At 34.1% G+C, this 25,271-nt stretch overlaps 1 protein-coding gene, 2 long non-coding RNA genes and 1 other non-coding gene across 6 annotated transcripts; 1 reads left to right on the top strand and 3 right to left on the bottom strand.

Annotated features, from left to right (window-relative positions):
* Positions 1-7,963: 7,963 nt before the first annotated feature.
* Positions 7,964-9,991, bottom strand: LOC111206788. Of its 2 annotated transcripts, XR_007319573.1 has the most exons (4): positions 9,469-9,991; positions 9,287-9,393; positions 8,409-9,093; positions 7,964-8,197 (listed from the first exon to the last, which is right to left on the bottom strand). It is a non-coding gene; the product is annotated as an uncharacterized LOC111206788 (long non-coding RNA). The 2 variants fall into 2 exon arrangements; XR_007319572.1 differs by lacking the exon at positions 7,964-8,197 and having other exon boundaries at positions 8,216-9,093.
* LOC125582848 lies at positions 8,724-8,844 on the bottom strand. The gene has a single exon (XR_007320292.1). It is a non-coding gene; the product is annotated as a small nucleolar RNA snoR130 (small nucleolar RNA).
* A 298-nt stretch (positions 9,992-10,289) lies between the features above and the next one.
* LOC106380392 lies at positions 10,290-11,487 on the top strand. 2 transcript variants are annotated; one of them, XM_013820150.3, is made up of 2 exons: positions 10,290-10,666; positions 11,034-11,487. In XM_013820150.3, exons 1-2 carry the CDS (start codon positions 10,606-10,608, stop codon positions 11,345-11,347), a joined length of 375 nt encoding a protein of 124 aa, XP_013675604.2. In that variant the 5' UTR covers positions 10,290-10,605; the 3' UTR covers positions 11,348-11,487. The 2 variants fall into 2 exon arrangements, with proteins under 2 accessions (XP_013675604.2, XP_013675603.2); XM_013820149.3 differs by having other exon boundaries at positions 11,028-11,487.
* A 2,791-nt stretch (positions 11,488-14,278) lies between these two features.
* On the bottom strand, positions 14,279-16,227 carry LOC125581828. Its single transcript, XR_007319574.1, has 3 exons — positions 15,871-16,227; positions 15,566-15,761; positions 14,279-14,976 (listed from the first exon to the last, which is right to left on the bottom strand). It is a non-coding gene; the product is annotated as an uncharacterized LOC125581828 (long non-coding RNA).
* Between the last annotated feature and the right edge of the window lie 9,044 nt (positions 16,228-25,271).

Below are 25,271 nucleotides of genomic sequence, written 5' to 3'. Positions count from 1 at the left end.
ATAGTGGACATAGCGTTCTCTTCACAGGTCACGCAAATGCCGCATTCCGATATCATACACGTGTTTTCGGAATGTTGTAGTAAGAAGAACCTTTGTAAACAAGTCTGCCGGCTTGTCGCATGACCATACATATTCGATGTCCACCTTTTTATTTTTCTCTAGCTCCCTTATGTACGAGAAGAATCTTGGAGGGATATGCTTCGTTCTGTCACTCTTAATGTAACATTTTTTGAATTGAGCGACACAAGCCGAATTATCTTCAAATATTTTCGTCGGCTCTTTCTCGTTGACTATTCCGCTTAATTCTTATATGTGGTGACTCATTGATCGAAGCCACACATATTCTCGACATGCTTTGAAGAAGTCGAAACCTAGGATCGTTTCTCGGAACGCTATGTAATCGCGGTTTCACCAATTGTAAAACCATATCCAGTTTGTGTTCGACTTTATAAATAGCATGTATCTGCAAAATCATACCAAACTCGGGTTTTCTAGAATAAATCAACCCTAATTTAAAACATACCTTGGAGAGAACGCATATATTCTCGACGCCGTTCTAATTTCCATGAATAGGAAATGAGCAGGATCTTGCAAAGACATTAGTGTCTAAAAGTATATTTAATCAAATACAACTCGCAAGATATATAAGCTCACATATGCTTTATTACCATTAGCATCTCCAAAGTACTTATTTATGTATGAACTTACCAGGATATTTTAAACATCTCTTTCAACATCGAGAGATCTATTTACCATTGGAGTACTCAAAGGAGTCGCTTTATTCATACAAAAGCGTTTCAATAACCTTTTCGTATAATTTGATTGATGCACAATTATTCTTTCTCGGAGATGCTCTATCTGGAACCCAAGACAAAACTTTGTCTTTCCGAGATCTTTCATTTCGAACTCCTCTTTCATATGAGTTCGAGCATCATCAACCTCCTTTTAAGTTCGAATTATGTTCAGGTCATCTACATATATAGCAATGATCACAAAGCCAGATGACGATTTATTTATAGAAACGCATGGACATATCGCATTATTCACATATCCCTTTTTCAAGACGTATTCACTTAAGTGATTGTACTACATGCGTCCGGATTGCTACAATCCGTAAAGTGATCGCTGTAACTTGACCGAAAAAATCTACCTGGATTTTCTTTCAATGCCCCTGGCATTATCCCTCAGGGAGTTTCATATATATATCGTTATCCAATGATCCATACAAATATGCAGTCATAACGTTCATGAGATGCATTGCAAGATTTTTAAATGTTGTTAGGCTTATCAAAAATCTAAAGGTAATTGCATCCATTACCGGGAAATATGTTTCCTCAAAATCAATTCCCGGTCTCAGAGAAAAACCTTGGGCAACTAATCAGGTTTTATATCGTGTTATGTTTCTCACGAATACCCACTTATACCCAACAAGATTTATATTCTCAGGCGTTATGACTATAGGTCCAAAGACATTCCTTTTATCTAGGGAGAATAATTCAATTCGAATGGCCTTCTGCCACTCCTCCCAATCATGTCTTTTAACATTCCTAAATGGACCTTGGATCGGGATCATCATTTTCATGATCGATATCTTTTGACAGAAAAAGAGAACATTCCATCAACATCTTTTATCTTATAACTTTTCATCAAGGGTGCAGTTGATGGAAATCTCACACTTTTTTGTTCCCTTTTCGTCATCTGGATCATCTTTATTTGGTTTGTCTTGACCCTTTTCATCTATGCCTTCTTTCAGACATTTTTCAGTATCAGGTTCTTCTGGAACATTTTCACTTATGCCTTCTTTCAGACATCTTATAATATCAGGTTCTTCTGGAATCTTACCATTTATGCATTCTTTCAGGCATCTTTTAGTATCAGGTTCTTTTTGAACCTTTCCACTTATGTCTTCTTTCAGACATTTTTCAGTATCAGGTTCTTCAGGAACCTTGCAACTTTTCTCAACCAATTTCTTTCGGGGATTTTTATCTCTAGAACCCGCTAGTCTCCCCCTCTTTAACTGAACCCTAGGTTCATTTTTTTTGTTACCATCACTTTGTTTTTTAGGAACATCAACTCTTGATGAAACATTTTCAGCGGGTATATCATGTCGTATCTGTGAACACATTTGGTAACTGGTTTACCAAATTATGCAAATGCACAATTTTCTGAATTTCCAGCTCTCTTTGATTCGTAGGGGGGCCAAAGTGTACCAACGACTGTGTACACCATGTAATTTCTTTAGGAATTTTTCACATTCATCCCCCTAACACTGGAAATTCATTCTCAATAAAATGGCAATAAGCAAACTGTGCTATAAACATATCACCAGTTACCGGTTCAAGATACCTTATATACGGCTTTTTCTAACTCTTCCAGAGTTTTATACATTCTCGAGAGCATCTTTTACTCTCCAGGGACTTCTAAATATCAAGATGCAACTCAAGTCGTTTTTGTCCTGCCAGACATATCAATATATTGCATCTATTTTAAATTTTCTCCAGTGACCTCGGAACAAGCCGTTTTTCATACCTCAAGGTCATCTTTCATTTCATTCTCTGGAGAAATATATACCTTGGACTTTTGGTCCAAAAATCTCTCGTTTTTCTAACGAGCTTTATATCGAATTGATGGCCAATCAATTCACTCTACCCTCATATATAGAGGTAGATTCATAATCCTTATTTATATAGCGCTTTTTCATTTATTGTCGACAATCTATTTTCTATTTGGTTCCATCTTTTTACCCGTACTGATATGGTTAATCGAGATCTTTTTATCATCATCAATGATTTACCCAGGTACATGACTATTATATTAACCATATCAACGGTCTCATCATGAGATTCATCATCTATTCATATTTTTGCTCCTTTTCGAAGACTCTTTGGAACCAAAGTGGTCTATCACGTCTCTAGCATGCCATAGACTCATATATCGTCCGTTTAGGACACATTTTATCATTGGAGCATTTTCAGCTGGAATATGAGATTTCATTATTTCATCAAAATGTCTGGCAAGCATTTTGTAAATGGATTATCCTACTTTTCATTGTAATCCATTTCACATATCTCATTCCATCAGCTTATCATATGCTTCTAGCAAAATTGTGAGCATATTTCTAATTATCCATATACTTTATCCCTTTGGATTGTATATGTCTTTATTACATGCACAACTGCATTACACCCGATCATGGGGATCATCTTACTTGAATTTACTTTATCAAGTTCTTTTTCAAGTCCGAACATAATTTTTCAATGTTCCACTCACTAGGATTCTTTAATTCTCCCCCTCGAGATGATGACACTTCATGTCTAAAATCTCGTACTGAATCCCACTCTAGAACCAATAACATATTCAGTTTTCCCATTTGGGATGAATTATGTTTCAAATCCTTTAGAGTGAGATCTTAATTTGGGGTCTACTTAAAGAAATCACATATTATGAACTTGTTTGATGATTCATCACCCATGATGGTTTCCTTTATTTTCTTGACATGCTATATGTGAAAAACTTCTAGTTTTTCAACATTTCACAATAATGTCGATAACATTATTGGAGAAGGCTATATATCAGTAAACTTCAGGTTTACCACTCATAATTTTGCCATCTTTTTCTTATGCATGTCTTTTCATCATAAGCTCTTCTAGAGTCAATAGTAATTTTTATATTACTAGATACTATACTTCTTTATTTTAAGAAAGGAAAGATATTTGTTACCTTTAGTAGTCATGAACGATGACCCAATATCTTTCAGGTATATCTATCTCCATCCTGACTCTCAAAATCTTATTTAGGAAGATAATTCTCATATCACATCGATATTTTATTTTTATTTTCTGAACCAACCAGAAAATCTGAATCATCAAGATGAGTATTCAAGCCATCAAAAGATGGTCCGGGCTCATAAGAGATGAAGTTTATTTCACTTCCTTTCTCTTTTTCTTTTTGAATCTCGATATAGATCCGCTAAATATTTGGCGTACGAAAACTACGTACCCAATTTTCTTTCTTGCCGTATCTATAGCAAACCTTTTCTGTTTGCCTTTTATCACCCGACCACTTTCATTTTCGTGGAAGTTCTCGTTATTCTCATAGGGACGGAATCTTCTTCCTCGTCCTCTTTCACGATCATGATAGCGGTTTCAACTGCATCTACACCCTCGTCCTTTTCTAGTAGGATCGACTTGATGGTTTAGTATCATGATTTTTTTTTTCCGTTTATTCGGAAGATTTACATCAACTCTGATCCTTTCTTTCAAGGATTTAATTATCAAAGATCTTCTAGATCTTTGATCATGATACACCTCATCTTCTAAACCATTATCAAAGTGGTGTAAATTATCATGGATTTATCTTTTTCTCATCCGATAAGATTATATCGATGATTTCTAAAAGCTCGTTTTCTTTCAGAGGCATCTCTGCACCCACTGCCCAGATCTAATATTTCTCGTAATATCAAGGGCATTTATTTTGAGCTATGTCAAATTCGACATGATAACCGTATTCATAGAATAATAATATATAAAGACAGAAATTTAAATGCATAAATTAAAAGCATAAAATAAATGCATAAATTAAACTGCAGAAATTTAAAAAGCAATAAATAAAATTGGAGACTTAGCCTACCACATGATCCGAGGAGTCTTAGACTACCATATTGATCATTTTTCAAAGTCCGAGGAGACATGGTCTACCATTTTGACTTTTACTTATTTCAAGGTCCGAGGAGGCTTAGTCTACCATTTTTGACTTTTTCTTTTTATTCACGGAGGCAAAGCCTACCACGTGTTTCTCTGATCGTGAAGGCATAACCTACCATAACGATCAGTCGGAGAAGGCAACGCCTATAATCCCGAAAAATAAACGGAGAAGACCTATCCTCTCACTCCGAACAATAATAAAATTTAAATAAATTAAGTATATTGAAATACATAAATTTAAACATTACCTCGGCTGATTTAAGAATTCGGATTGATAAACTTCAGTTGGTCAGAGGTTCGTGCTGATAACGTGTTGTAAATAAAGTAAGAAAAGAGTTACAAGAGTTAATTGTTCTATGTCCTTTTGTTTGGTAACATAAAGAGAGAGAGGAGTTGTGATAATTTTATTTCTTCTTCTTACTTCAGTCGTACAAACATAAGAGGAGGAAATACATATTTATAGCAATTAGAAAATATTAAACAATGACATCAGTCGGTGACTTGGAAGAGAAGTAATAATATAATATGTAAATGGATAATCGTCTAAATTCTTATCTCATAACAATTATCCATTGTTTTTTTTGTTTTGATTATTCATTTTTATAAATTATATCCATGTGAGGACGTAAGAGTCTACGTTTGATTATCAAGAAATTCTGGTCTTTGTGTTACTGTTTTATTTATCATTTTTATGCTTACTCTTTTTTTTTTTTTTTTTTTTTGGATAACCCGGTGTATCCTGGCCTCCACCGTAGTTGGTCCAGACTAGCGGCGACGGTCCGTAGCAGCCTACGTTTTCGGCCGGACCACGCCTCGGTCACCGGACCCTGGGGGAGCCCGGATTTTAAATTTTGCCCCCAGTGGCCAGCAGAAATCGAATCCGGATCCGTATCGGGACCGAAACTCCCTCAAGTACCACTAGACTAACCAGTGCTGGTTTTTATTGTTATTTGTATTATCACTTTTGTATTTGCATTAAGAAACATACACGTACTGCTACAAGCATACAAATGTCAGGAAGGAGAAGTAGAGCTGTAGAGGATGAGGTGGATTGGTTTACGTTCGCAATAGCGACCATTGGTCCAATTACGACGGAAATTTTGCAAAAGTGATGGGCTGTTCCAGGTTGTGAAAGATAAGCGAGAATTTGGATTTTGAGAGGTGGATAATGAAAGACAGAGAGAAGAACTAAAGAAAAGCTTCGCAAACTGTCGGTTATGCAATTAATAATTAAAGGATCTAGTTAAGGGGTTTTTTATTTGTGAAAGTCTTTGAGAATATGTGATCAATGTGCAATACTTTGATAAGTAGATTTTATGAAGAAACTAGGAGTTTGCCCAGGCTACGCCCGAGATTTTTATTCTACTTTCTAAATCTTGTTACTTTTATTTGAATATAATATATAAATATATATTGGAATTGGTTTTAAAATAAGTTGATATATATTAGAGATATGTTGGGCCGGAAGATATGTATCTTACGGACCAAGACTGTGAAGCCTATGAAATCCATGAAGATCTTCAAGACTAAAAAAGAAAGACTTGAAGATTAAGTTAATCTCAAGATATTCTAGCATATTTACATTAAATATTTAGGAAAGTTATCATTATCTAGTGTAAACATTATGTTAATGTTACTACTATATATACGCATATTTTATTCTCTTCTCAAATACAACACAATAATATATATATTCTATTCTACTTTAACATGGTATCAGAGCTCAGATCCTAAATATCTTAAACTCCTAATTAATATTAATCCTTCCGACCGGGTATAAAGGTCGAATTAAACTCGCTCGACCGATTATAAATGTCCTAAAGTTCCGAGATTTATGGCCGATAAGAGCCATCATCTCAAGGAGGGGTATTAGGGATATATATCCCACATCGAAAATTCTAAGGGACATTAAGTAATATATAAAGGGTTAGGGCCAAGCCACTAATTACCAATTGGTTTTAAGTTGGAAGCCCATAATAAACCTGAATCCTACATGGTATCAGAGTATTCGATTCTTAGGGATCAAGATTAAAGCTTCTGTCGTTATAACTTCTAAGTTTTGATGATGATCATCATCGGTGGTGTTGACGATGATGAAGACGGAGACGATCAAGACGATGACGTGAAGTAACAAAAGCTTGAAATAAGTTTACTTGATCTCTAACTAATAGGGTTGGGTTTTATTAATTAAGAATGGTAGTGGGTTTTTGGGTACGTGGCCGGTGAGTGCAAGAATTAAAGAGAGGTTTAACGGTGTTTAAGGGTTTGTGGGTTTCATGTGGGTTAATTTTGTCAGAGATTTATTCTATAGTTTAGAATATCTCAAAGTGTTGTTTTCCATGGTTTGGAATATTTTTGTTAGAGATTATTCTATAGTTTAGAATTTCTCAAAGATTTCTTGCGTTATATTCCATAGTTTGGGATATTGTGGTTATAGTTTAACCATTACGGAGGAGTTTAGTTATGCTCATGTTTTTAGTTCAATTTCTTTAGTCCAAGTTACGGACTGTCCGAGATAGTACGATTGTTTTTTGGAGCTGCAGTTGTGCCCACGGGATGTATTCCCATTATCAAAACCAAAGAAGAGCTGAAGTTTTCATCCCTCCTTGTCTAAAGTTAAAGTTTATTCCCGGAGGAACCTACTGATTTTTTTCCCCGACATAGTATCCACGACATACGTGGTCTGCTTTGTGATCGAAGATTTGTGTGCATCCCACGTTTGTCGTGCGGGGGAGTATTAGAGATATATTGGGCCGGAAGATATGTATCTTACGGACCAAGACTGTGAAGCCCATGAAACCCATGAAGATCCTCAAAACTAAAAAAGAAAAACTTGAAGATTAAGTTAATCTCAAGATATTCTAGCATATTTACATTAAGTATTTAGGAAAGTTAGCATTATCTAGTGTTAACATTATGTTAATGTTACTACTATATATACACATATTTTATTCTCTTATCAAATACAACACAATAATATATATATTCTATTCTACTTTACAATATAAAAATTTAAAACTCTCTTTATGAAGTATTTTCTGCCTAATACAGTTCAAATGTTAGAACTGTCTGTTGTGTGTTTTATTATATAATTTTTTTAAAAATTATTTTATTTAAATTATGAGATGAGGGTATGAGTTAGAAATTAATTATACGCATGCAATCTTGTTGAGTGCACCCTCTATAAACCAATTTTCTACTTGGTTTATTTCTAATTAAATATATCTGGTCTAGCTAAATTTATATAGCATGCAATTTGGTTTGATATAAATATTAATCTTTTCATCAGTTTGACCCCAAAAAAATTTCATAGCTTGATTATTACTTAGAAAAATTGTTAACATGATTTTAGTTAAACCTATAATTAAAAATTATAAATTCGACACTCGTGATGAATCTCTTGACCTCTTTCTCTTAACTGCAATTATTATGCATATGGAATGAAACCATAAGCAACGTCTGGTTATACTTTTTGTGATGGGTGTGTGATAATTCTGTAAAAATACAGGAAATGAAAAAAAATAACCTTAGTAATGGTATGGATACGGTGGTGGAAGGAGAAGTTTCACATTAACTGTATTAAAAAAGTGAGAGGGGATGCATAATCATGATAATTAAAGCAACCAAAACCAAATATGCAAAATATTTGAAGTATTCTAACTTCATTGTATTTGAGAAATATATTTAAAACCTAATGCAACAGACCTGTAATTATTAGTCAGTCCGTGCCCTTTTCCAAAGGACACAACTTCCTTCTGTGGTGCAACCTCGCTCGTGTTCCTCCTATCATCAGAGCTGTTACTTGGTTCAGTGGCCTCACCTCTTTCACCTTCCACAACACTATTAGCATCACACACACCATGGTTGACGACACTGCTCTTAGGGCCATCATTACAGAGTGATCAAAGTAACTATAATAATTACAGAGTGATCAAAGTAACTATAATAATAATAAAATGGAAAAGACGGAAGTATAGTTCAGAATCTCAAAGAAAAAGTTAAAAAAAGAACCAATGAAGAAACCCTCAGAAGTTGCCAAGAATCTACAGCAATGGTTCCTCTAAAACCTCCATGGTAAGTAACCCAAGAGGGAGCCCCATTTTCTCACCGTTACAGATTACTAAAACTTTAATCACTGGGAATCTTGACATAGTTTCAAAAACATATCAGACTTAACTTCTAAAAAAAACAAATTAAAAATCATAGTGCTTTTAAAATGTATCTAGTGACCTCAAATTTTAGCTCAAGTGTTGAATGACATAACTATGTTTGGTCCACAACCTACCACTACTATCTAACAAATCTTGTTGAGTGAGCGAAAGAGATGATGCTTCTTCCTCTTCGAGTGTCTTCCCGGACCCTTATTCATCACATATGGAACAGATGCGATCTGTATTCATGATGGCCAATCAAAACAAAGTTAAAGACAAGTACATTGAACATAGTACAACAACAGAGCTAGATTAACACTTATTGAAAATACATGGATGAACCTGAGACTTGTTCCGGACTCCGACAAACAAAACTCTTGTAATAACAAAGGCTTCTCTTTTCCGAAAAGATAAAAAAGGTGAGAGCTTTACCAAGAAATGTGGCGATGACCCATGTTTGCTTGCTCCATCTCATTCACTCTCTTCTTGATCAAAAATCTTCGGATCCTTCAACGTAGCTGAATTCATAACCGCCACATCTGCCAAAAGAAGAAAAGCAAATGTAAATCTACAATGCACACCAGATGTTCGACAAAATGCCAATATAAAAGTACACTATCCAAGGAGGAGCCGTCGAGTTTGACGATGGAGAGTGGCATAGCGCTTCCTTTTTCAAGGCTGACGAGAGTGATGACATCCGACAGTGTTGGGCTCCTCGGAACGTCAGCGAGAATCGGATCGGCGAGTAGTTGAGAGAGCAACGACCACGGCTTCTCTCGCTTCGTCTCAACGTCGTAATCTCAGATTCCGACAATTTTGCCGCTCTCCATTGTGGTGGTGTCTCGGCTATCTCAGGGTTTCTCTTATCCAAGCCCAATCGACGAAGCCGAAGGATAGTCCATAAATGAGATTTAACGCATTTATAGGATCCAAATCTTGAAGAATCCGAAGAGATCGAAGGTTCTAGTGAAATAAGAAGTTAGTAGGAGAGAAATTACTGAAATTAAAGGCTGAGTTTATGGCTTCAGCATAAATCATGAATCGTTTACTTGGTGGTGTCTTACGAAGAAGACGGTGAAATTAGTGTTCAGCTACCTGCGGCGTCGAAGGAGGAGATTAGCTGGTGGGCCAAAATAATACGAAGCCCATCAAAATAAACAAAAACAAACCGCAACAAAGCCCACAAAATAACAAACCGCAACGAAGCCCGAAATCTAGAAGAGAGGATGCTGACGTGTCGCAAAATGCCCCTACCTCCCTGATGACGTAGACACAAGAAGAGAAACTTAAACCAACTTTATTGTATAAGATAGCATGTAAAATCAGTAAACCAATAACAACAGATTTCAAAATATTCATAAAGAAACTATGTTTTTTTGTTTGAATAACACAATTTTATTGATTTTGTAAAATGATAAATCCAATAACCAGATTTTCAAAAACTGTTAACCATAAATACATAAACTAATAACACTATAGTTTTAAATAGTTTTTGAAAAGTCCTAATGGAATAACACTAGAATTATAACAAAATACAAATCTTTAAGACTATACATAAATATAGAATCCAATCACACCCCCTTAATTTTGGTCAACATCTTAATAGCAAAACGATATTTTACTCTATAAGACAAACCCAATCCCTCACTATAAATACTCAGTAACACATCTCAACATTCTACATACTCAGTTCATACTTGCTACAATTTCCTAACTTTGTTTGATAAAAATTCCAAAGACCCAACCCAAATATGGCTTGCAAATTTCTTTGCCACCTAATCATCTTCGCCATCATCACCTTCGTCGTCCAAGGTATCTATATTTTGTATACAAAGTAAAAAAAAATATTATAACTGTTATACAATGTATTCTTTGATCACCATAAGTCGATGTTCCATATGTATATATCACCAAATAAAAAAAAACATTTGTAACATAAATTCTGCTGGATTTGAACCCATGTTGATATATAGTGACACTATCACAAATTAGGCGGTTCACACTTACATGCGTTGGTCATATACCAAATCTAATTAGTTAAACCTTTTCTGAAAAGAAAAAAAAAATCTAATTAGTGAACACGTACGTAGACAATTATTTAGAACATTTTTATTATTTATTTAAACCATTTAATATAAAACTTTTTTGTTTTTAAATAATATTTTGTTGGAAGTGTCAGGATTTTGTGGACTTGATAGCGTTACTCTGCAACAATCCAAGTCCGGAATGGTTAAGAACAAACCAGTGTGGAAAGTGACATTGATGAACCCATGTAGATGCCCACTCACTAACCTAAAGTTGTCGTGCACTGGTTTCGAATCGGTTGTACCCGTTGATACGTTGACAAAAACTGGCGATGTGTGTCTTCTCAAAAAAGATATACTTGGAACCTTCGTTTTCACATACGTATGGGACACTAGCTTCGAGCTCAAGGTCATTAGTGGGACTATTAAGTTCAAAGTCGTTAATGGGACGATCACTGGTTGTACATGAAGCTTTCTAGCCCAACTGTTTTCGAGTTAATTTGAACTTGGTTCATGTTGATTTAGTTTATTTTGAGCATATGAAAATGATGATATTTACTCAAATATTTTCGAAATCTTAATATAAATAAAAAATCTAATCTATTTAAACAGAATTATTTTATAAAAGTTTCATGTGTTATTTATAAAAAAATCCCATTGTTATTAGTTACGATCCAAAATATCTGTTCGAAAACGCGGACGCCTACCCAACTAGGCGTCTGACTAGGTGCTTGGTGGGAATTAGCCGCTGCAATTTTAGCCAAGTCATTTCAATTGATCGGTAAACCATTTAATTGGCAAAAAACCGACTAGGCGCTTAAAATCGGATTAAAACCAATTAAAACCACATAATAATTAAACTTCTTTAACAAATTTTGGGCCCTAAGACAAAAAAAAACCATTTGTTCGAGAGTTAATGTGATTTGGTGCCTGTATTTATAAGGCACTTCAAGACTTCTCATCTTAGTTATTAACCAATGTCGGACAATTTAATGTGTTTTTTCTAAGTCGCACTGATTAAAAGTATGAAAAGGATACGTTGCAGAAATATAGAACCCTATACCTGATAGATTAACATATGCGCACCCAACCACTAGACTATGATGCTTCGACATTCACTTGTCACATATATTTGTATATATAACCATGTATTAAAATTTTTACTGTCATGTTTGTTACCTAAACATATTATAAATATATTAAATCGTATTTAAAACTATGTCCGATTAATCCTTGATTTTTCGGTAATTCGTTAGGTCCGGGATTACCATTCGACGTAGTTTCGAACGAGGTCCAAAACATTCTTTAATGGCTTTTTTTCTTACTAGAACTATGCAACATCCAATAGTACATCTATCCTATTGTATATTGTCTTTTTGTTTTTTGAACACAATCCTATTGTATATTGTCTTGCGTGAGATAATAATATACATTTATTTCTGTGTAATGATAAATCTTGAATTAAATTATACTCCCCTCTGTCCCTTAGTATAAATCACTTATTAAGAAAGTTACTTTTTGACAAAAAAAAAAGAAAGAAAGTTACTTTTATTTTTAAAGTATATTAAACTAGATGTGGACCCGTGTGTTGTCCGGGTTTTATTTGAGGTTTTAATTTCATGAACACATAAAAAGAATGAAAATCTTTTTTCACATTAGATCTTGATTTTTTCAGTATATATTGGTGACTTACTTTTGTAATAATAATTTGTTTCCTTACATAAATTTTGATTAGTATTTCTATTTCAGCAATCTGGTGTTTTTAATAGTATATTAGTTTTTAAATTTTTAGTAAATAATCACTTTTACTTTTTTCAAAATAATATTGATTGGACTTAATTGAAACATATAAAACTGTGAACTCTCTATATTGTTTAAGACACATTAAAAATAAAATAAAATAAAAAATCAAAATATAAATGTTACACAACACCAATCAATATGTATTGTTGATAGTCATCTAAATATCAAATATATTGCTAGATAAAACATCAAATTTCTTTACTTTAGCATCATGACTTTAACCTCTTTTTCTATATATCATACTAGGGCCGGCCCGCCTTACGGACGGGATGATAATTTAAACAGTTAGAATAAATATTTTTTATTTTTGTTTAATATTTTTTTTATTTTCAAATGTTTTTTTTCTATAAGAGTATGAATCATTATTTTATTGTTTGTTATTTTTTATTCTGTTTTATTATCATTACAATTAACAAAATTTTTCCTTATAATTAAGAAGATTGTGTATTTGAAGTTTTATTCTGTTTTTATTTTGATGGTGTAGAATTGTTGATTTATTTGTTTAATTTGAAGTTATCTAGTTTTATTTATTCTCTTACTTTATTTTATATTGTTTGTCTCTTATTCAACTATATAACTATATATTTTATTTTTACACAGTTGTGGATTTATGTTTATAGTTTCTTTAGAATCCTTGACATAAATATTTAAAATACATTTTACATTTATTTAATTAGAATAACTTAACATATCTCTTTTATATAGAAAAATTATTCATTTTTGTTTTTATATTTGTTTCTTCTGTATTTTATTATTTTTTTCCAAAGAATTATTTTTGATTTTTTTTTATTATCTATTAATTTTTTATTGTGGTCTTATTTCCGTAGAAACATTTTTTAATCTATTATGTATTACTATCTCTTAAAATAGTTATTAATTAACTCCAAATCTGAAACCAATGTCTTAAAATTAATAGTTGTTTACATATAATAAGTCAAATGGATAGTTGTTTCCTTAAAAAGATGGAGGAATTAATTGTTTTATATTCTACGAAACTGCCACTTATCTGATATTTGTTAATAAACCGTACGCACAGAGGAATAAATTTTTATTTTAAAAATTATAAATCCTTCGAACTATTGTCTTCTCCGATCTCTTGATCTAGGGTTTTGTTTGTCCACTCTCTCTCTCTCTATTTCTCATCTTCTTCACTGTCACGTTCACTGCCACGGCTTAGCAGAATTCCTCTGGTTTTGAGAGTTTTAGGGTCATTTTTGTTTAGTTTATATATTATTTTTGTTTAGTTTATAGCTTGACAATATTGCGTGGACAACATATTTATTTAGTTAATGGATTGCCAATATTACCATAGAGAATATAAATATGCAAGGAATATCAAATTCAGACTTGTGTTTTTTTTACGTATCATTGAGATATCAACGTACTGCTTATTATGCATCCTGTTCACTATCATTTGTATTTTGAGGAGCCTCCTGCATCATGGTAATCAAGTTTGGCTTGAGAAATATAGTGAGTGATATTGTAAGTTAAATGTAGTCCGAGAATATTTTGCTACCAATGTACTTTAGTAAATAGATTTTGTATTAATTTCAAAAATGACACTTTCATGTTCTTTTGGCTTTTTTTGATGATGTTGGAACAACTTGCTTAGCGGCATTTTATGCTGTGGGAAAAGCTTATTTAAAACTGATTTACTGATTGGTATTCCCTTTAGTTGAAGTGAGTCTACGATGAGCAGCACTCGGAACAGAAGCTAAATTCTCCATAGACGTTTCCTCCGTTTTCTTCACCAAATCTTTCACGACGGCTGGAATCTGCCAGTTGCTCACCTGATCCAAAAATTTTGAAGATTCAAGTAGTCTTAACAGAACACCAGAAAAATGTTTTTTTTTTAAACTAACACCTGTAAAATGTTGCCTTCTCTTTACATTTATATACCTTTGTTTTACTGTCGTAGTAGTACTTTTTGCCATAATTTATGCAACTAAGTATTAACCTTTTGATTGCATACCAAGATATGTACCAATATAATGCATCTCTCCTGCTGAATCAAATTAAACAGTCGGCATTTTCTGAAAAAGATCAGAATCTACAAACGATAAATCGAGAAAATTAACTTATTGACCTTGGTGACAAACTTAACTTGCCCAATTGGGCGGAATGAGATATTGATAACGCAGCGGGGAGAGCCTTCTTGCATATTCATGTACTCAATCCTAAATACCTTACAATCTATTGCATCTCACTGGCGTATTCACCAGCTTCGACCCCACTTCCCATACGAGGTTCAGTTACAATCTCGAGCAAAGGAGCTCTTGCTCTATTCAGATCTACCTGCACCATAAGAGCAATGAAACATTAAGAAACATAAGTTCTTTTGCAGGTTTTTTTAAAACCCCAAAAATCTAAAACCAAGAATCTGATTGCATATCATCTTTGCTTGAACATTGTTAATACTGTTAACACATATAGTATCCTATCAATTCATGTCAATTTTATGCTGTTGCTACAGGAAGACATGTGCACAAAAATAAGCGAAAGTAGAATGAACCAACAACTTGTTTTGTTGTACTATTGTCTTTTATATCTACAGAAAAAATCATATTCAAACATTCCAAGGACGGCTTTAGTGCTTCATGCAAACATTCCAAGAAAAATCATACTTAAACAACTCCCTCTCGGTCTCGCTAATAGAGCACATAGTAGAACGTGAAATGTAATAAGAGCAGGTAGGCGTTCATCCCTTTACATTACCCTAAATTTAAGTTTTATATATACAAAAAAAAAATCACCCTTTTCCAAGCAAACACTATGCATATATGACTCTTCATCAAGAATGACCATCTGCTCTGAGATAATAAGGCCAGACTAATTAAGCAAGAATGGTACAGAGGAAGAAGTTCAGAAGTGTTAGGTACTTAACTACTTGTTCGCAATGTAGTAACAGCCTGGTTATAAATCGCAAGCAACATGAATATAGAATCCGAGAATTTGAGAGCACGTTGCTGGTGTTTGTAGTTAAGCCTCCGTGTAAGGTTCAGACATCAACTCGCCACCACGATTAACGTCCTTGCTTACCAGAATCGGAACAGTTGCACGGTGGAAGAACAATGGCCAGCCTACAACTCAGAGAGAAACACATCTGAAATCACCATTACACTGAAAAGTAAATCTATATCGAGAGTAGTAAAAAAATGTAAAGATGATGATTAATGGTAAAGGCCTCACCTTTTTATAGGAGAGAAACACTGCCTCAAGATGAAGTAGTTTAATAAAAAGCGAAATCGTGTTGTACTGGGCAGGGAGAGTTAAAGCGCGGTTAGTGACGATTCATACAACCATTACAGCCATGCTATGAGCACACCCCTTTCTGGTGATTCAATATGCCGTTATGGCCATCAGTCGCCATTACAATGGCACCACTTCTCCACCATGCTCCAACAACTTTGATTACACTCACCACTGCGATAGATCATATCCATAATTGAGATGAACATTTTGACATTGATTCACTTTTGTTGATTGAATTTAGCCAGTTGCACTACCGGATTCTGTTTCTTGAGTTGACCCCAATTAGCAGAGCTTTCTATCTTCCAAAGAGCCATTTGATGGTAGCATCATCTCCTGTGATAATCCTACATATCCTTTCTTCTCTTTTAGTTTCCACTAATATCCAATCTTCTCGGTAATCTTGATCAACGTCGAGCCAAATTCAAATGATTCGACACCAAAAAATGAATCGCTAATCCAGAACTCTCATGACACAGAACCGTCTTTAACCATCATCGCGTGGATCTGCTTGCCGCCGACCAGTCACTCTAGAACAACCGTTGCTCCTCTGTCGCAAATGTTCCACTGGTACAACGGTTGAAAGACTACTATCAGTCTTCTTATTCCCTCCGCCACCGCCACCGCCACAGCCTCCATTGCGTAATTGTCTTCGTGCTTGAGGCTCAACGCGTCGATATGATTCTCCAGAGCGCGTTTGCTCGTCTAATGTTACCATCTCCTAACGATTCGTTGTGGCAAGGAGGTGCATATCACGTTCTTGTAATCCATGGAAGAGGTGGATGTTAATTCGAATGGCGGTGTTAAGGTTGAAGCTTTGTGATGAGGGGAAGCAGGGGATCGAAGAGGACGGTGGCGGTTGGATGCTAGGGTTGAGTTGACTCACAAACAATATATATTAGCCCAAAGGGATTTGGACGATAAATATCATAAATTCCATGAGTAAAAACAATAACTGACACTGGTTGATTCCTTGGGAAAGTTAGGAAGAAGATGAATCATCTGGATCAAAAACCCTAGAGTCTCCTCCGATATCGCAGCCGCACAGAAGAAAAAATAGATGAAACAAAAGAAACAAAAGAATCAAAAACGACGTGTTTTGACTATACTGGCTTACACTCTAAAATAGGTTTTACGAAGTAAGCGAATGCCCACAAACGTAATCGTAAGCCCAAACGAAATCGACACAGAATAAATGAAACGCAGTGTGTAGTCTTAGTGGACACGTGTCGATACCACAGAACACGAATTTGTGACATGGCATCCGAGCTGGACACTCTAAGAGGGATACAAAGCTTACTTTATATATAAAGATTCTATTGAAAATTTCTTGATATATAATATTTTGTAGAACACTATTGCCGTAATATTTTAAAAATCTGAAGCTCTGTAGTTGTAGTGATTCTTCATAGTAGTGTGGCGTATAATTGTAAGAGTGGACTTGGCAAATATATACCAACTTTTTAAGCTTTAACCTTAACTCTTGTTGATATTCATTGCATAGCAAATTCGTATATGGAATTATGATATTTTCAGTTTGAAGGCCATCTTGCATTTGTTTGTATGAGATTTATTCTACGAATAAAAATTCATTTTTTCACATAATTGTTGTATAGGATTTCTACTTCAATAATCATGTTGTCTAGGCGAGTTATTAGTAATCTTGTTCCATTGCAAAGCCCTTCTCTCTGAATTAAATTCTTTAGGAGCATGACTTACAACAACATAACCAATTTTATATGTTGATAAGAACAAACACACATAAATATAATCATACATAAGCATAATAGCCATACTAACTTCCCCCATTAACTTACATACAACATCATAACAATTATATATATATTTTTAAAATCAACATCAGTTTCATGTGAAGATCAAGATAGAAATTACAATAAAAAATTTTATAAGTAAAATTACTATCAAATAATCGTTTACAACTATATTTTCACTAGGATTTTACTATTAAATAATTTTGAAACTTTTTTTTCAATTTTTTTTTAGTTTCTTAGTTTATATATATTGTTAATCATTCGATATTCTACCACATGTCACAATATTAGAAAGAAAATTACTATCAAATAATATTTTCCAATTATATTTTTTTAAGATTTAACAAAATGTAAAAATACTATTAAATAATATTTATAATTAATTTTTAACAAAAAACGTTTTTACTATCTTTGTATATATATTTTTAAATATGAGATAGTTTAACACATATCACATTTTTAAATATATAATTGTCATGTGTCAAAATCATTTTAATTAGCAAGTTTGAAGAACCAAGCTCAATATAATCTTTTATAATTATATTTTCCATAAGATTTTAGAAAAATAAAATTATATTAAATAAATTGTTTTCAAATATTTTTTTTAGGATTTTGAAAAAGGAAAATTTCTGAAATTATCATTACTAAAAAATATTTTAAATTTTTTTTACTATTAAATAATTTTTAAAATTCGTTTTTATTATCTTATTATACATATTTTACTCATTATATATTTAAACACATATCACAATATTAGAAGAAAAATTACTATAAAATAATCATTTGCAATTATCTTTTAATTAATTACTATTAAATAATATTTATAATTACTTTTTAATAAAATTCATTTTTGTTAATATCTTAGTGTATATATATATTTACATATGGGATAGATTAACACATGTCACAATCTTAAATATATAATTTTCATGTGTCGCGATCATGTTAATTAGCAACTTAGAAGAACTAAGCTTTATATAATAAGACTATTAAACGATATTTATAATTAATTTTTAATATTGTATATTATTTTTGTATATATATTTTTGATTATGAGATACTTTAAAAAATATCACATTTTTAAATATATAACTTTTATGTGTCACAATCATGTTAATTAGCAATTTTGAAGAACCAAACTCAATATAATCTTTTATAGTTATATTTTCATTACGATTTTAGAAAAAAAAAACAAAATTATATTAAATTTTCAAATCCTTTTTTTAGGATTTTGAAAAAGTAAAATTTCTAAAATATTACTACTATATATTGTTTTTAAAAAAAATTACTATTAAATAATTTTTAAAGTTAGTTTTTTCAAAATTCGTTTATTAATCTTATTATATACTCCCTCCGTTCTTTAATGATAGACTTTTTAGAAAAAAAATTTGTTTCAGAAAGATGTATTTTTTCTGTTTTCTATAATAAAATTGTAAACTTCAAGAAAATTAATTGACTTTATTAAATTACTATTGGTTAAAAATTATTGAAAATTGAAAATTACAGAAAACGATACATTTATTAGGATAGTTTAATGTGTTTTCTTAATATGTGTGAAAATACTAAAAAATCTATTATTTAGGAACGGAGGGAATACATTTTAATCATTAATGTTCTGAAGTTGAGGGACAAATGATTGTGTGGTGAAGCGATGGCGACGGCGATTGGGTATTAGGGTTGAATGGGTCGTCAACGGTGGGATCCGGGGAGTGTTTGGGCTATCGAGGGTCTTCAATGGATAGATCATCCGCATCAGTGTGTTTTTGGGAATCGATGAAAGCAAAAGGAAGTTTCTGCAGGGCAAAATCTTTCAGATCTTGTAAGAGATTTGAAAAATCAAGGGAAGTTTTGGGGTCTAAGGATTATTGGCTCTTTCATCTGTCAAATTAAGGATATTCAGGGTATGATTTTCGTTCTGTTTAAAACGAAATCCACGATGATTACTAACGAGTTTGGGGAGATTCTTCATCGCTACATATACATGGGGTTTAGGAAAGCTTTGAAATTTCATCAGTTTTATTTTGGGGATGAGTTCCAGAACCTAGAGTTAGAAGAGATTAAAGAGGAAGATAAAAACATAGAGGATGCTGAGGGGAAGGAAGTAAATGTTGGTGTTGCAGAGAAGAAGAAGGGCGCACACACGGTTTTGTTTAAACAGTCGGTAGTTGCGGGGATAGGGTCCCTCAAACCCCAAATCCAGTCCTGTCAAAGCTTAATGTTTATGGAATTACAGGTTACTGAAGAAGAGTTAAGTGAGCAGATGGAAGGCTCTGGATGTTTCGTTTTTAGTTTTTTAATAAGCTCATTGAGAAGTTTTAGTTACTTTATCCTTGTTATCTCATGGCTTCATGGTTTGATTTTGTTACCTCCGAGATCTCTTTATACGATCTTGATTTGAAATAAAAATGGCTTTTTTGGTTGTTCAAATCTCCAAAATAGCATCTTTCTAAGTTTATGTCACAAAAATAACTCTCAAAAACTAAAATGACCAAAATGGCATTTTATCTTTTGTAAAATTTAAATTTTTTTTATTTTTCAAAATTTGAAATCTTATCCCAAAATCCAACTCTAAACCCTAAACTCTAAACCCTAAACCCTAAATCCTAAACCCCACCCCTTATCTCTAAACCCTAAACCCTAAACCCCAACCCTAAACTCTAAACCCTAAACTTTAAACTCTAAACTCTAAACCCTAAACCCTAAACCCTAAATCGTAAACTCCATCGCTTAATTCTAAACCCTAATGTTTAAATTAATTTACCATTAGGGTATAAGTGTATATTTATCTCTTTTGATAAAACATTAAGTGCTATTTTGGTCATTTTTATTCTTAGAAGCTATATTTGTGATAAAAAAATTTTTAGTGCTATCCTAGTCATTTTCTCTTTTTTGGTTTATGGTATTACTATGTTTTGGTGTTCAAATCCAATGAGGTAATTTCGAAATCTATGGAGCTGGAAGGTGGTATAGATGAGCATATTGAGAATGGTATTGCTTTGGCTAAAAGCATCTATTTGATTATTGGTTTCAAGTTTATTTGGCATTATGTTGGCCATTTTGGTTTTATATGGTTTGATTATTAGATTGTCCTTTGGAATAAAGTTGGCTCTATTGGTGTTTATTGTATTTGTGTGGATTTTCTTTGGATATGGAAGTTGGAATACAATGTCATGAATTGGTATTGTATATGCTGGATGGAAGGACCTTGGTCTGTGCGGGGGTATCAGAGTGGTGGGAGTATGATAGTGCTCCTCAATAAGGTTTTATTACAGAGCCGGTCTTTGGTCTCGTCAAACCAAAGTCGGTTTCATTTTGGATGCAGGGAACAAGATCGGATCAACTTTCCAATTTATTTGGCTTTTTGGCATTATTATGGATGCATTCTATACATGTACTCTATCCAAGCGTACAACTGGTGTTATAAAGGACAAGCTTTATTTGTGATTATATTGATGGAGCTGTGATGTCATATAGAGTTTAACTTACTTCAAAAATCACGTTTTGGGATACGAGGTTGCTTGGAATGGAGGTCATGTGGTTTTAATGTTCAGATTAGTGTAAAGATTGGTCTTTTCCTAATTATGTTGATAGTAGCAAGGGCTAAGTTTTTTCCATTGTCTCAAGTTCTTGTACGTTATGTGTTTTTTGTAAAGAACGAAAATGGTAAATATGGGAAAAAGGAACTTTTAAATTTTTCTTGGAGTACAGTAAAATGGTTTAGGGCGCAAACAAAGGATATTAGGTGGTTTGTGGAAATAGGGTACCATTACACCCGGCGATTTGGCTCTTCGGAGCGAATGAAGAACAAATTTTTTATATGAGAATATTAAGTTGGAATTGCCGAGGAATGGGTAGTAAGTGGACTATAAGTTATCTAAGCGAGATAAGACATAAACATAAACCGGGCTTTCTATTTTTAGCAGAAACAAAGCAAGAATCAGAGTTTGTCCAAAAATTTCAGGTGCACTTTGGTTATGATAATTTGGTCACAGTGGATCCAATGGGAAGAAGTGGGGGACTAGCGCTTTTTTACAATAGAGTATCAGGTGAAGGTATTATATTCTAGTAACCGAATGATTGATGTGGAAGCAGAGGCTCTAGGCAAGAAGGTGTATATTACTTTTGTATATGGGGACCCAATTCAACAAATAAGGGAACAAGTATGGGAGCGCTTAACTAGATATGGTCTGGCGAGATTCGGACCCTGGTTCATTATTGGTGATCTAAATGAGATTACTGAAAATCATGAAAAAGAAAGAGGATCTATAAGGAGTGCGAATTCATTTATTCCTTTTAATAATATGATACGAATTAGTAGCTTATTAGAATTTCCGGCTCGGAGAAATAAATTGTCATGGCAAGGGAGAAGAGGAAAAGGGAAAGAGGCGGTGATGGTCCGATGTCGTTTGGATCGCGCTTTAGCAAATGAAGAGTGTCATACGTTATTTCCTTGCTCTTTTACAGAATACCTGGGGATGGTGGCCTCTGATCATCGGCCGGTGGTGGCTTATCTAGACGACAAAGTTTCCACGGAGGAAAGGACAATTTCGGTTTGATAAGAGATGGATTGGACAAGCGGACCTACTGGATTCGATTACAATGGGTTGGGCATAATCCAACAACAGAGGAGTAGAAGGGAGAACATAGGGTATTGTGGAAAAAATTAGCAATTGTCGCCATGAAATTACTAAATGGCGGAAATATAATCCACCTTATGGAAAAGAAAAAATAAATGAGTTACAACAAGCGTTTGAAGAAGTCCAAACAGATAATGCCAGGTCACAAGAGGATATTTTGGAGGTGTCTAGGAAATTACAAGAGGCATATAAGGATGAAGAAGACTATTGGCACCAGAAAAGTAGGAACATGTGGTACTCATCTGGGAATTTTAACACAAAATTTTTTCACGCTTTAACCAAGCAAAGACGGGTTCGTAATAGAATTGTTGGTTTACATGATGTTGATGGGAATTGGATTACAGAGGATAATGGTGTGGAAAAGGTGGCAATAGATTATTTCGAAGATCTTTTTAGTACAACCTCCCCATCAGAATTTGATAGTTTTTTTGCAGAGGTTATAACCGGAATTACTCCTTAGATTAATCAACGATTATTGCGGCTAGCGACGGAGGAGGAGGTCAGAGTGGTGTTGTTTATGATGCATCCCGAAAAGACACCAGGACCTGACGGCATGACCGCCTTTTTTTCCAACACTCCTGGCATATTATTAAGAATGATTTGGTAAAAATGGTCAATAATTTTTTAGTTTCGGGAGAAATGGATGCAAGATTAAATATTACTAATATTTGTATGATTCCAAAGACGGGGAGACCAACAAGGATGATGGAGCTCAGACCAATCAGTCTATGTAATGTGGGATATAAAATTATTTCGAAGGTTTTGTGTCAGCGGTTGAAAATTTATCTTCCCTTACTTATATCTGAAACTCAATCGGCATTCGTGGCAGGAAAGTTAATCTCGGATAATATTCTCATCGCTCAGGAAATGTTCCACGGACTAAGGACCAATTAAGCATGTCAAGAAAAGTATATGACAATTAAAATGGACATGAGCAAAGCGTACGATAGGGTGAAATGAGACTTTATTAAGGCCTTATTGCAGAATATGGGTTTTGATCTACATTGGATCAAATTGATGATGGAATGTATTTCTTCGGTTCATTATCGGGTTCTTATAAATGGTCAACCATTTGGCCTCATTTTTCCACATAGAGGCTTACGTCAAGGAGATCCTTTATCACCGTATTTATTTATTCTCTTCACTGAGGCTTTGATTACAAATATAAAAAAAGGCAGGGAGAGGGAAACAACTAACGGGAATGAAAGTGGCTAGAGCTTGCCCATCAATATCTCATTTGCTTTTTGCGGATGATAGTATCTTCTTCTGCAGAGCTCAAAAGGAAGAGTGTCAAACCATCATCGGGATTTTAAAGGAATATGAGGTAGTTTCAGGGCAGCTAATAAATTTTGATAAGTCTTCAATTCAATTTGGACATAAGATCGAAGAATCCGTCAGACAGGAATTAAGGGATATTTTGGGCATTCATAATCTTGGAGGAATGGGATCCTACCTTGGTTTACCAGAAAACTTGGGGGGATCAAAGATCCAAGTTTTTAGCTTTGTCCAAGATCGCTTAAACAATAGAGTTAATGGGTGGACTTTTAAATTTTTCACAAAAGGCGGAAAGGAAGTGATCATTAAATCAGTGATTACGGGTTTACCGAATCATACAATGTCTTGCTATCGGTTACCTAAGACAACTGTGAAAAAATTGACGAGCGCGGTCTCACAGTTCTGGTGGAGTCCGGGGGGAAGTACAAGAGGTATGCACGGGAAATCATGGAACAAGGTATGTGTAGACAAGGATGAAGGCGGTTTGGGGTTTAAAGACATCACTGATTTCAACACAGCGATGCTTGGTAAGCAGCTATGGCGTCTGGTGGAGAAGCCAAACACTTTATTCTCTTGTGTCTTCAAAGGGCGGTATTTCAGAAATGCTTCACGTTTGGAACCGATTCGTTCATACTCTCTGTCATATGGCTGGCGGAGTATTGTTTCTGCTAGATCTCTGGTAAGCAAATGACAAATTAAATGGGTAGGATCAGGTTCTTCAATTTTTGTATGGAATGATCCATGGCTCCCAACCACTCGCCTGAGACCAGCAAATAAAAATCAACACAATTTATATCCGGACCTTAAAGTAGAGTCTCACATAGACTCTACCTCACACACTTGGAATTCACAGGCAATTCGGGCTTTGGTGGATCCACAGGATGCGAAACTTATAGAAAGTATACCATTGAGTAGGACTCAGAAGATAGATAGAGATGGATGGCACTTCACAAAAAATGGAAAATATATGGTCAAATCAGGATATCAGGTGGAACGGATTTATCCAGATAGAGAAAGGCCACCATTATTAATTTGTCCCATTGTAGATATTCTGAAGGCTTACTGTTGGAAAATACGTTGCCCACCAAAGTTAAAACATTTCCTATGGCAATTAGTGACAGGATGTATAGCAGTAAAGAAGAATTTACATGCAAGGGGAATACAAGGGGATATTTGTTGTGGAAGATGTGGAGCCTAGGAGGAATATATAAACTATGTGTTTTTTGAATGCCCTCCAGCAATTCAGGTTTGAGCGCTATCGAAGATACCATCAAACCCAGCTATCTTTGGATCATCTGTTCTGGAGAGTTGTTCCGCAGATGAAAGATCATCAGTTTGCATGGATACTATGGTATATCTGGAAAGCTATGAATAATAAAGTTTTCAGTAATCTGGACATTGATCCTTTGGATACGCTTAAATTGGCAGAAATAAAATCAACACTGTGGGCTTAGGCACAGATTTTGAAGGAGCAGAGGACAATACCACAAATAGCAGATACGACCCTGCCGTCAATTCCAGAAAGATGGTGTTTTGTGGATGGCTCATGGAAAGAAGGTGATACATTTTCAAAACAAGGTTGGTACATCACTTTAGAAGGATTCAATGGATTGTTGGGGGCAAGGAATGTTCGGGCTAGTCTCTCTCCCCTTCATGC

This window comes from Brassica napus, chromosome C2, assembly GCF_020379485.1.
Source record: "Brassica napus cultivar Da-Ae chromosome C2, Da-Ae, whole genome shotgun sequence".
Taxonomy (NCBI): Eukaryota; Viridiplantae; Streptophyta; class Magnoliopsida; order Brassicales; family Brassicaceae; genus Brassica; species Brassica napus.
Note: the sequence above shows the minus strand (reverse complement) of the source record. Positions and strands in the feature narration are given on the sequence as shown.

Excerpts from the sequence above, each read along its gene's own strand:
- LOC106380392 (XM_013820149.3), top strand. The coding sequence starts at position 10,606 with ATGGCTTGCAAATTTCTTTGCCACCTAATCATCTTCGCCATCATCACC. Across the intron at positions 10,667-11,027 it reads CATCACCTTCGTCGTCCAAG|TGTCAGGATTTTGTGGACTT; the intron begins GTATCTATATTT and ends TTTTGTTGGAAG.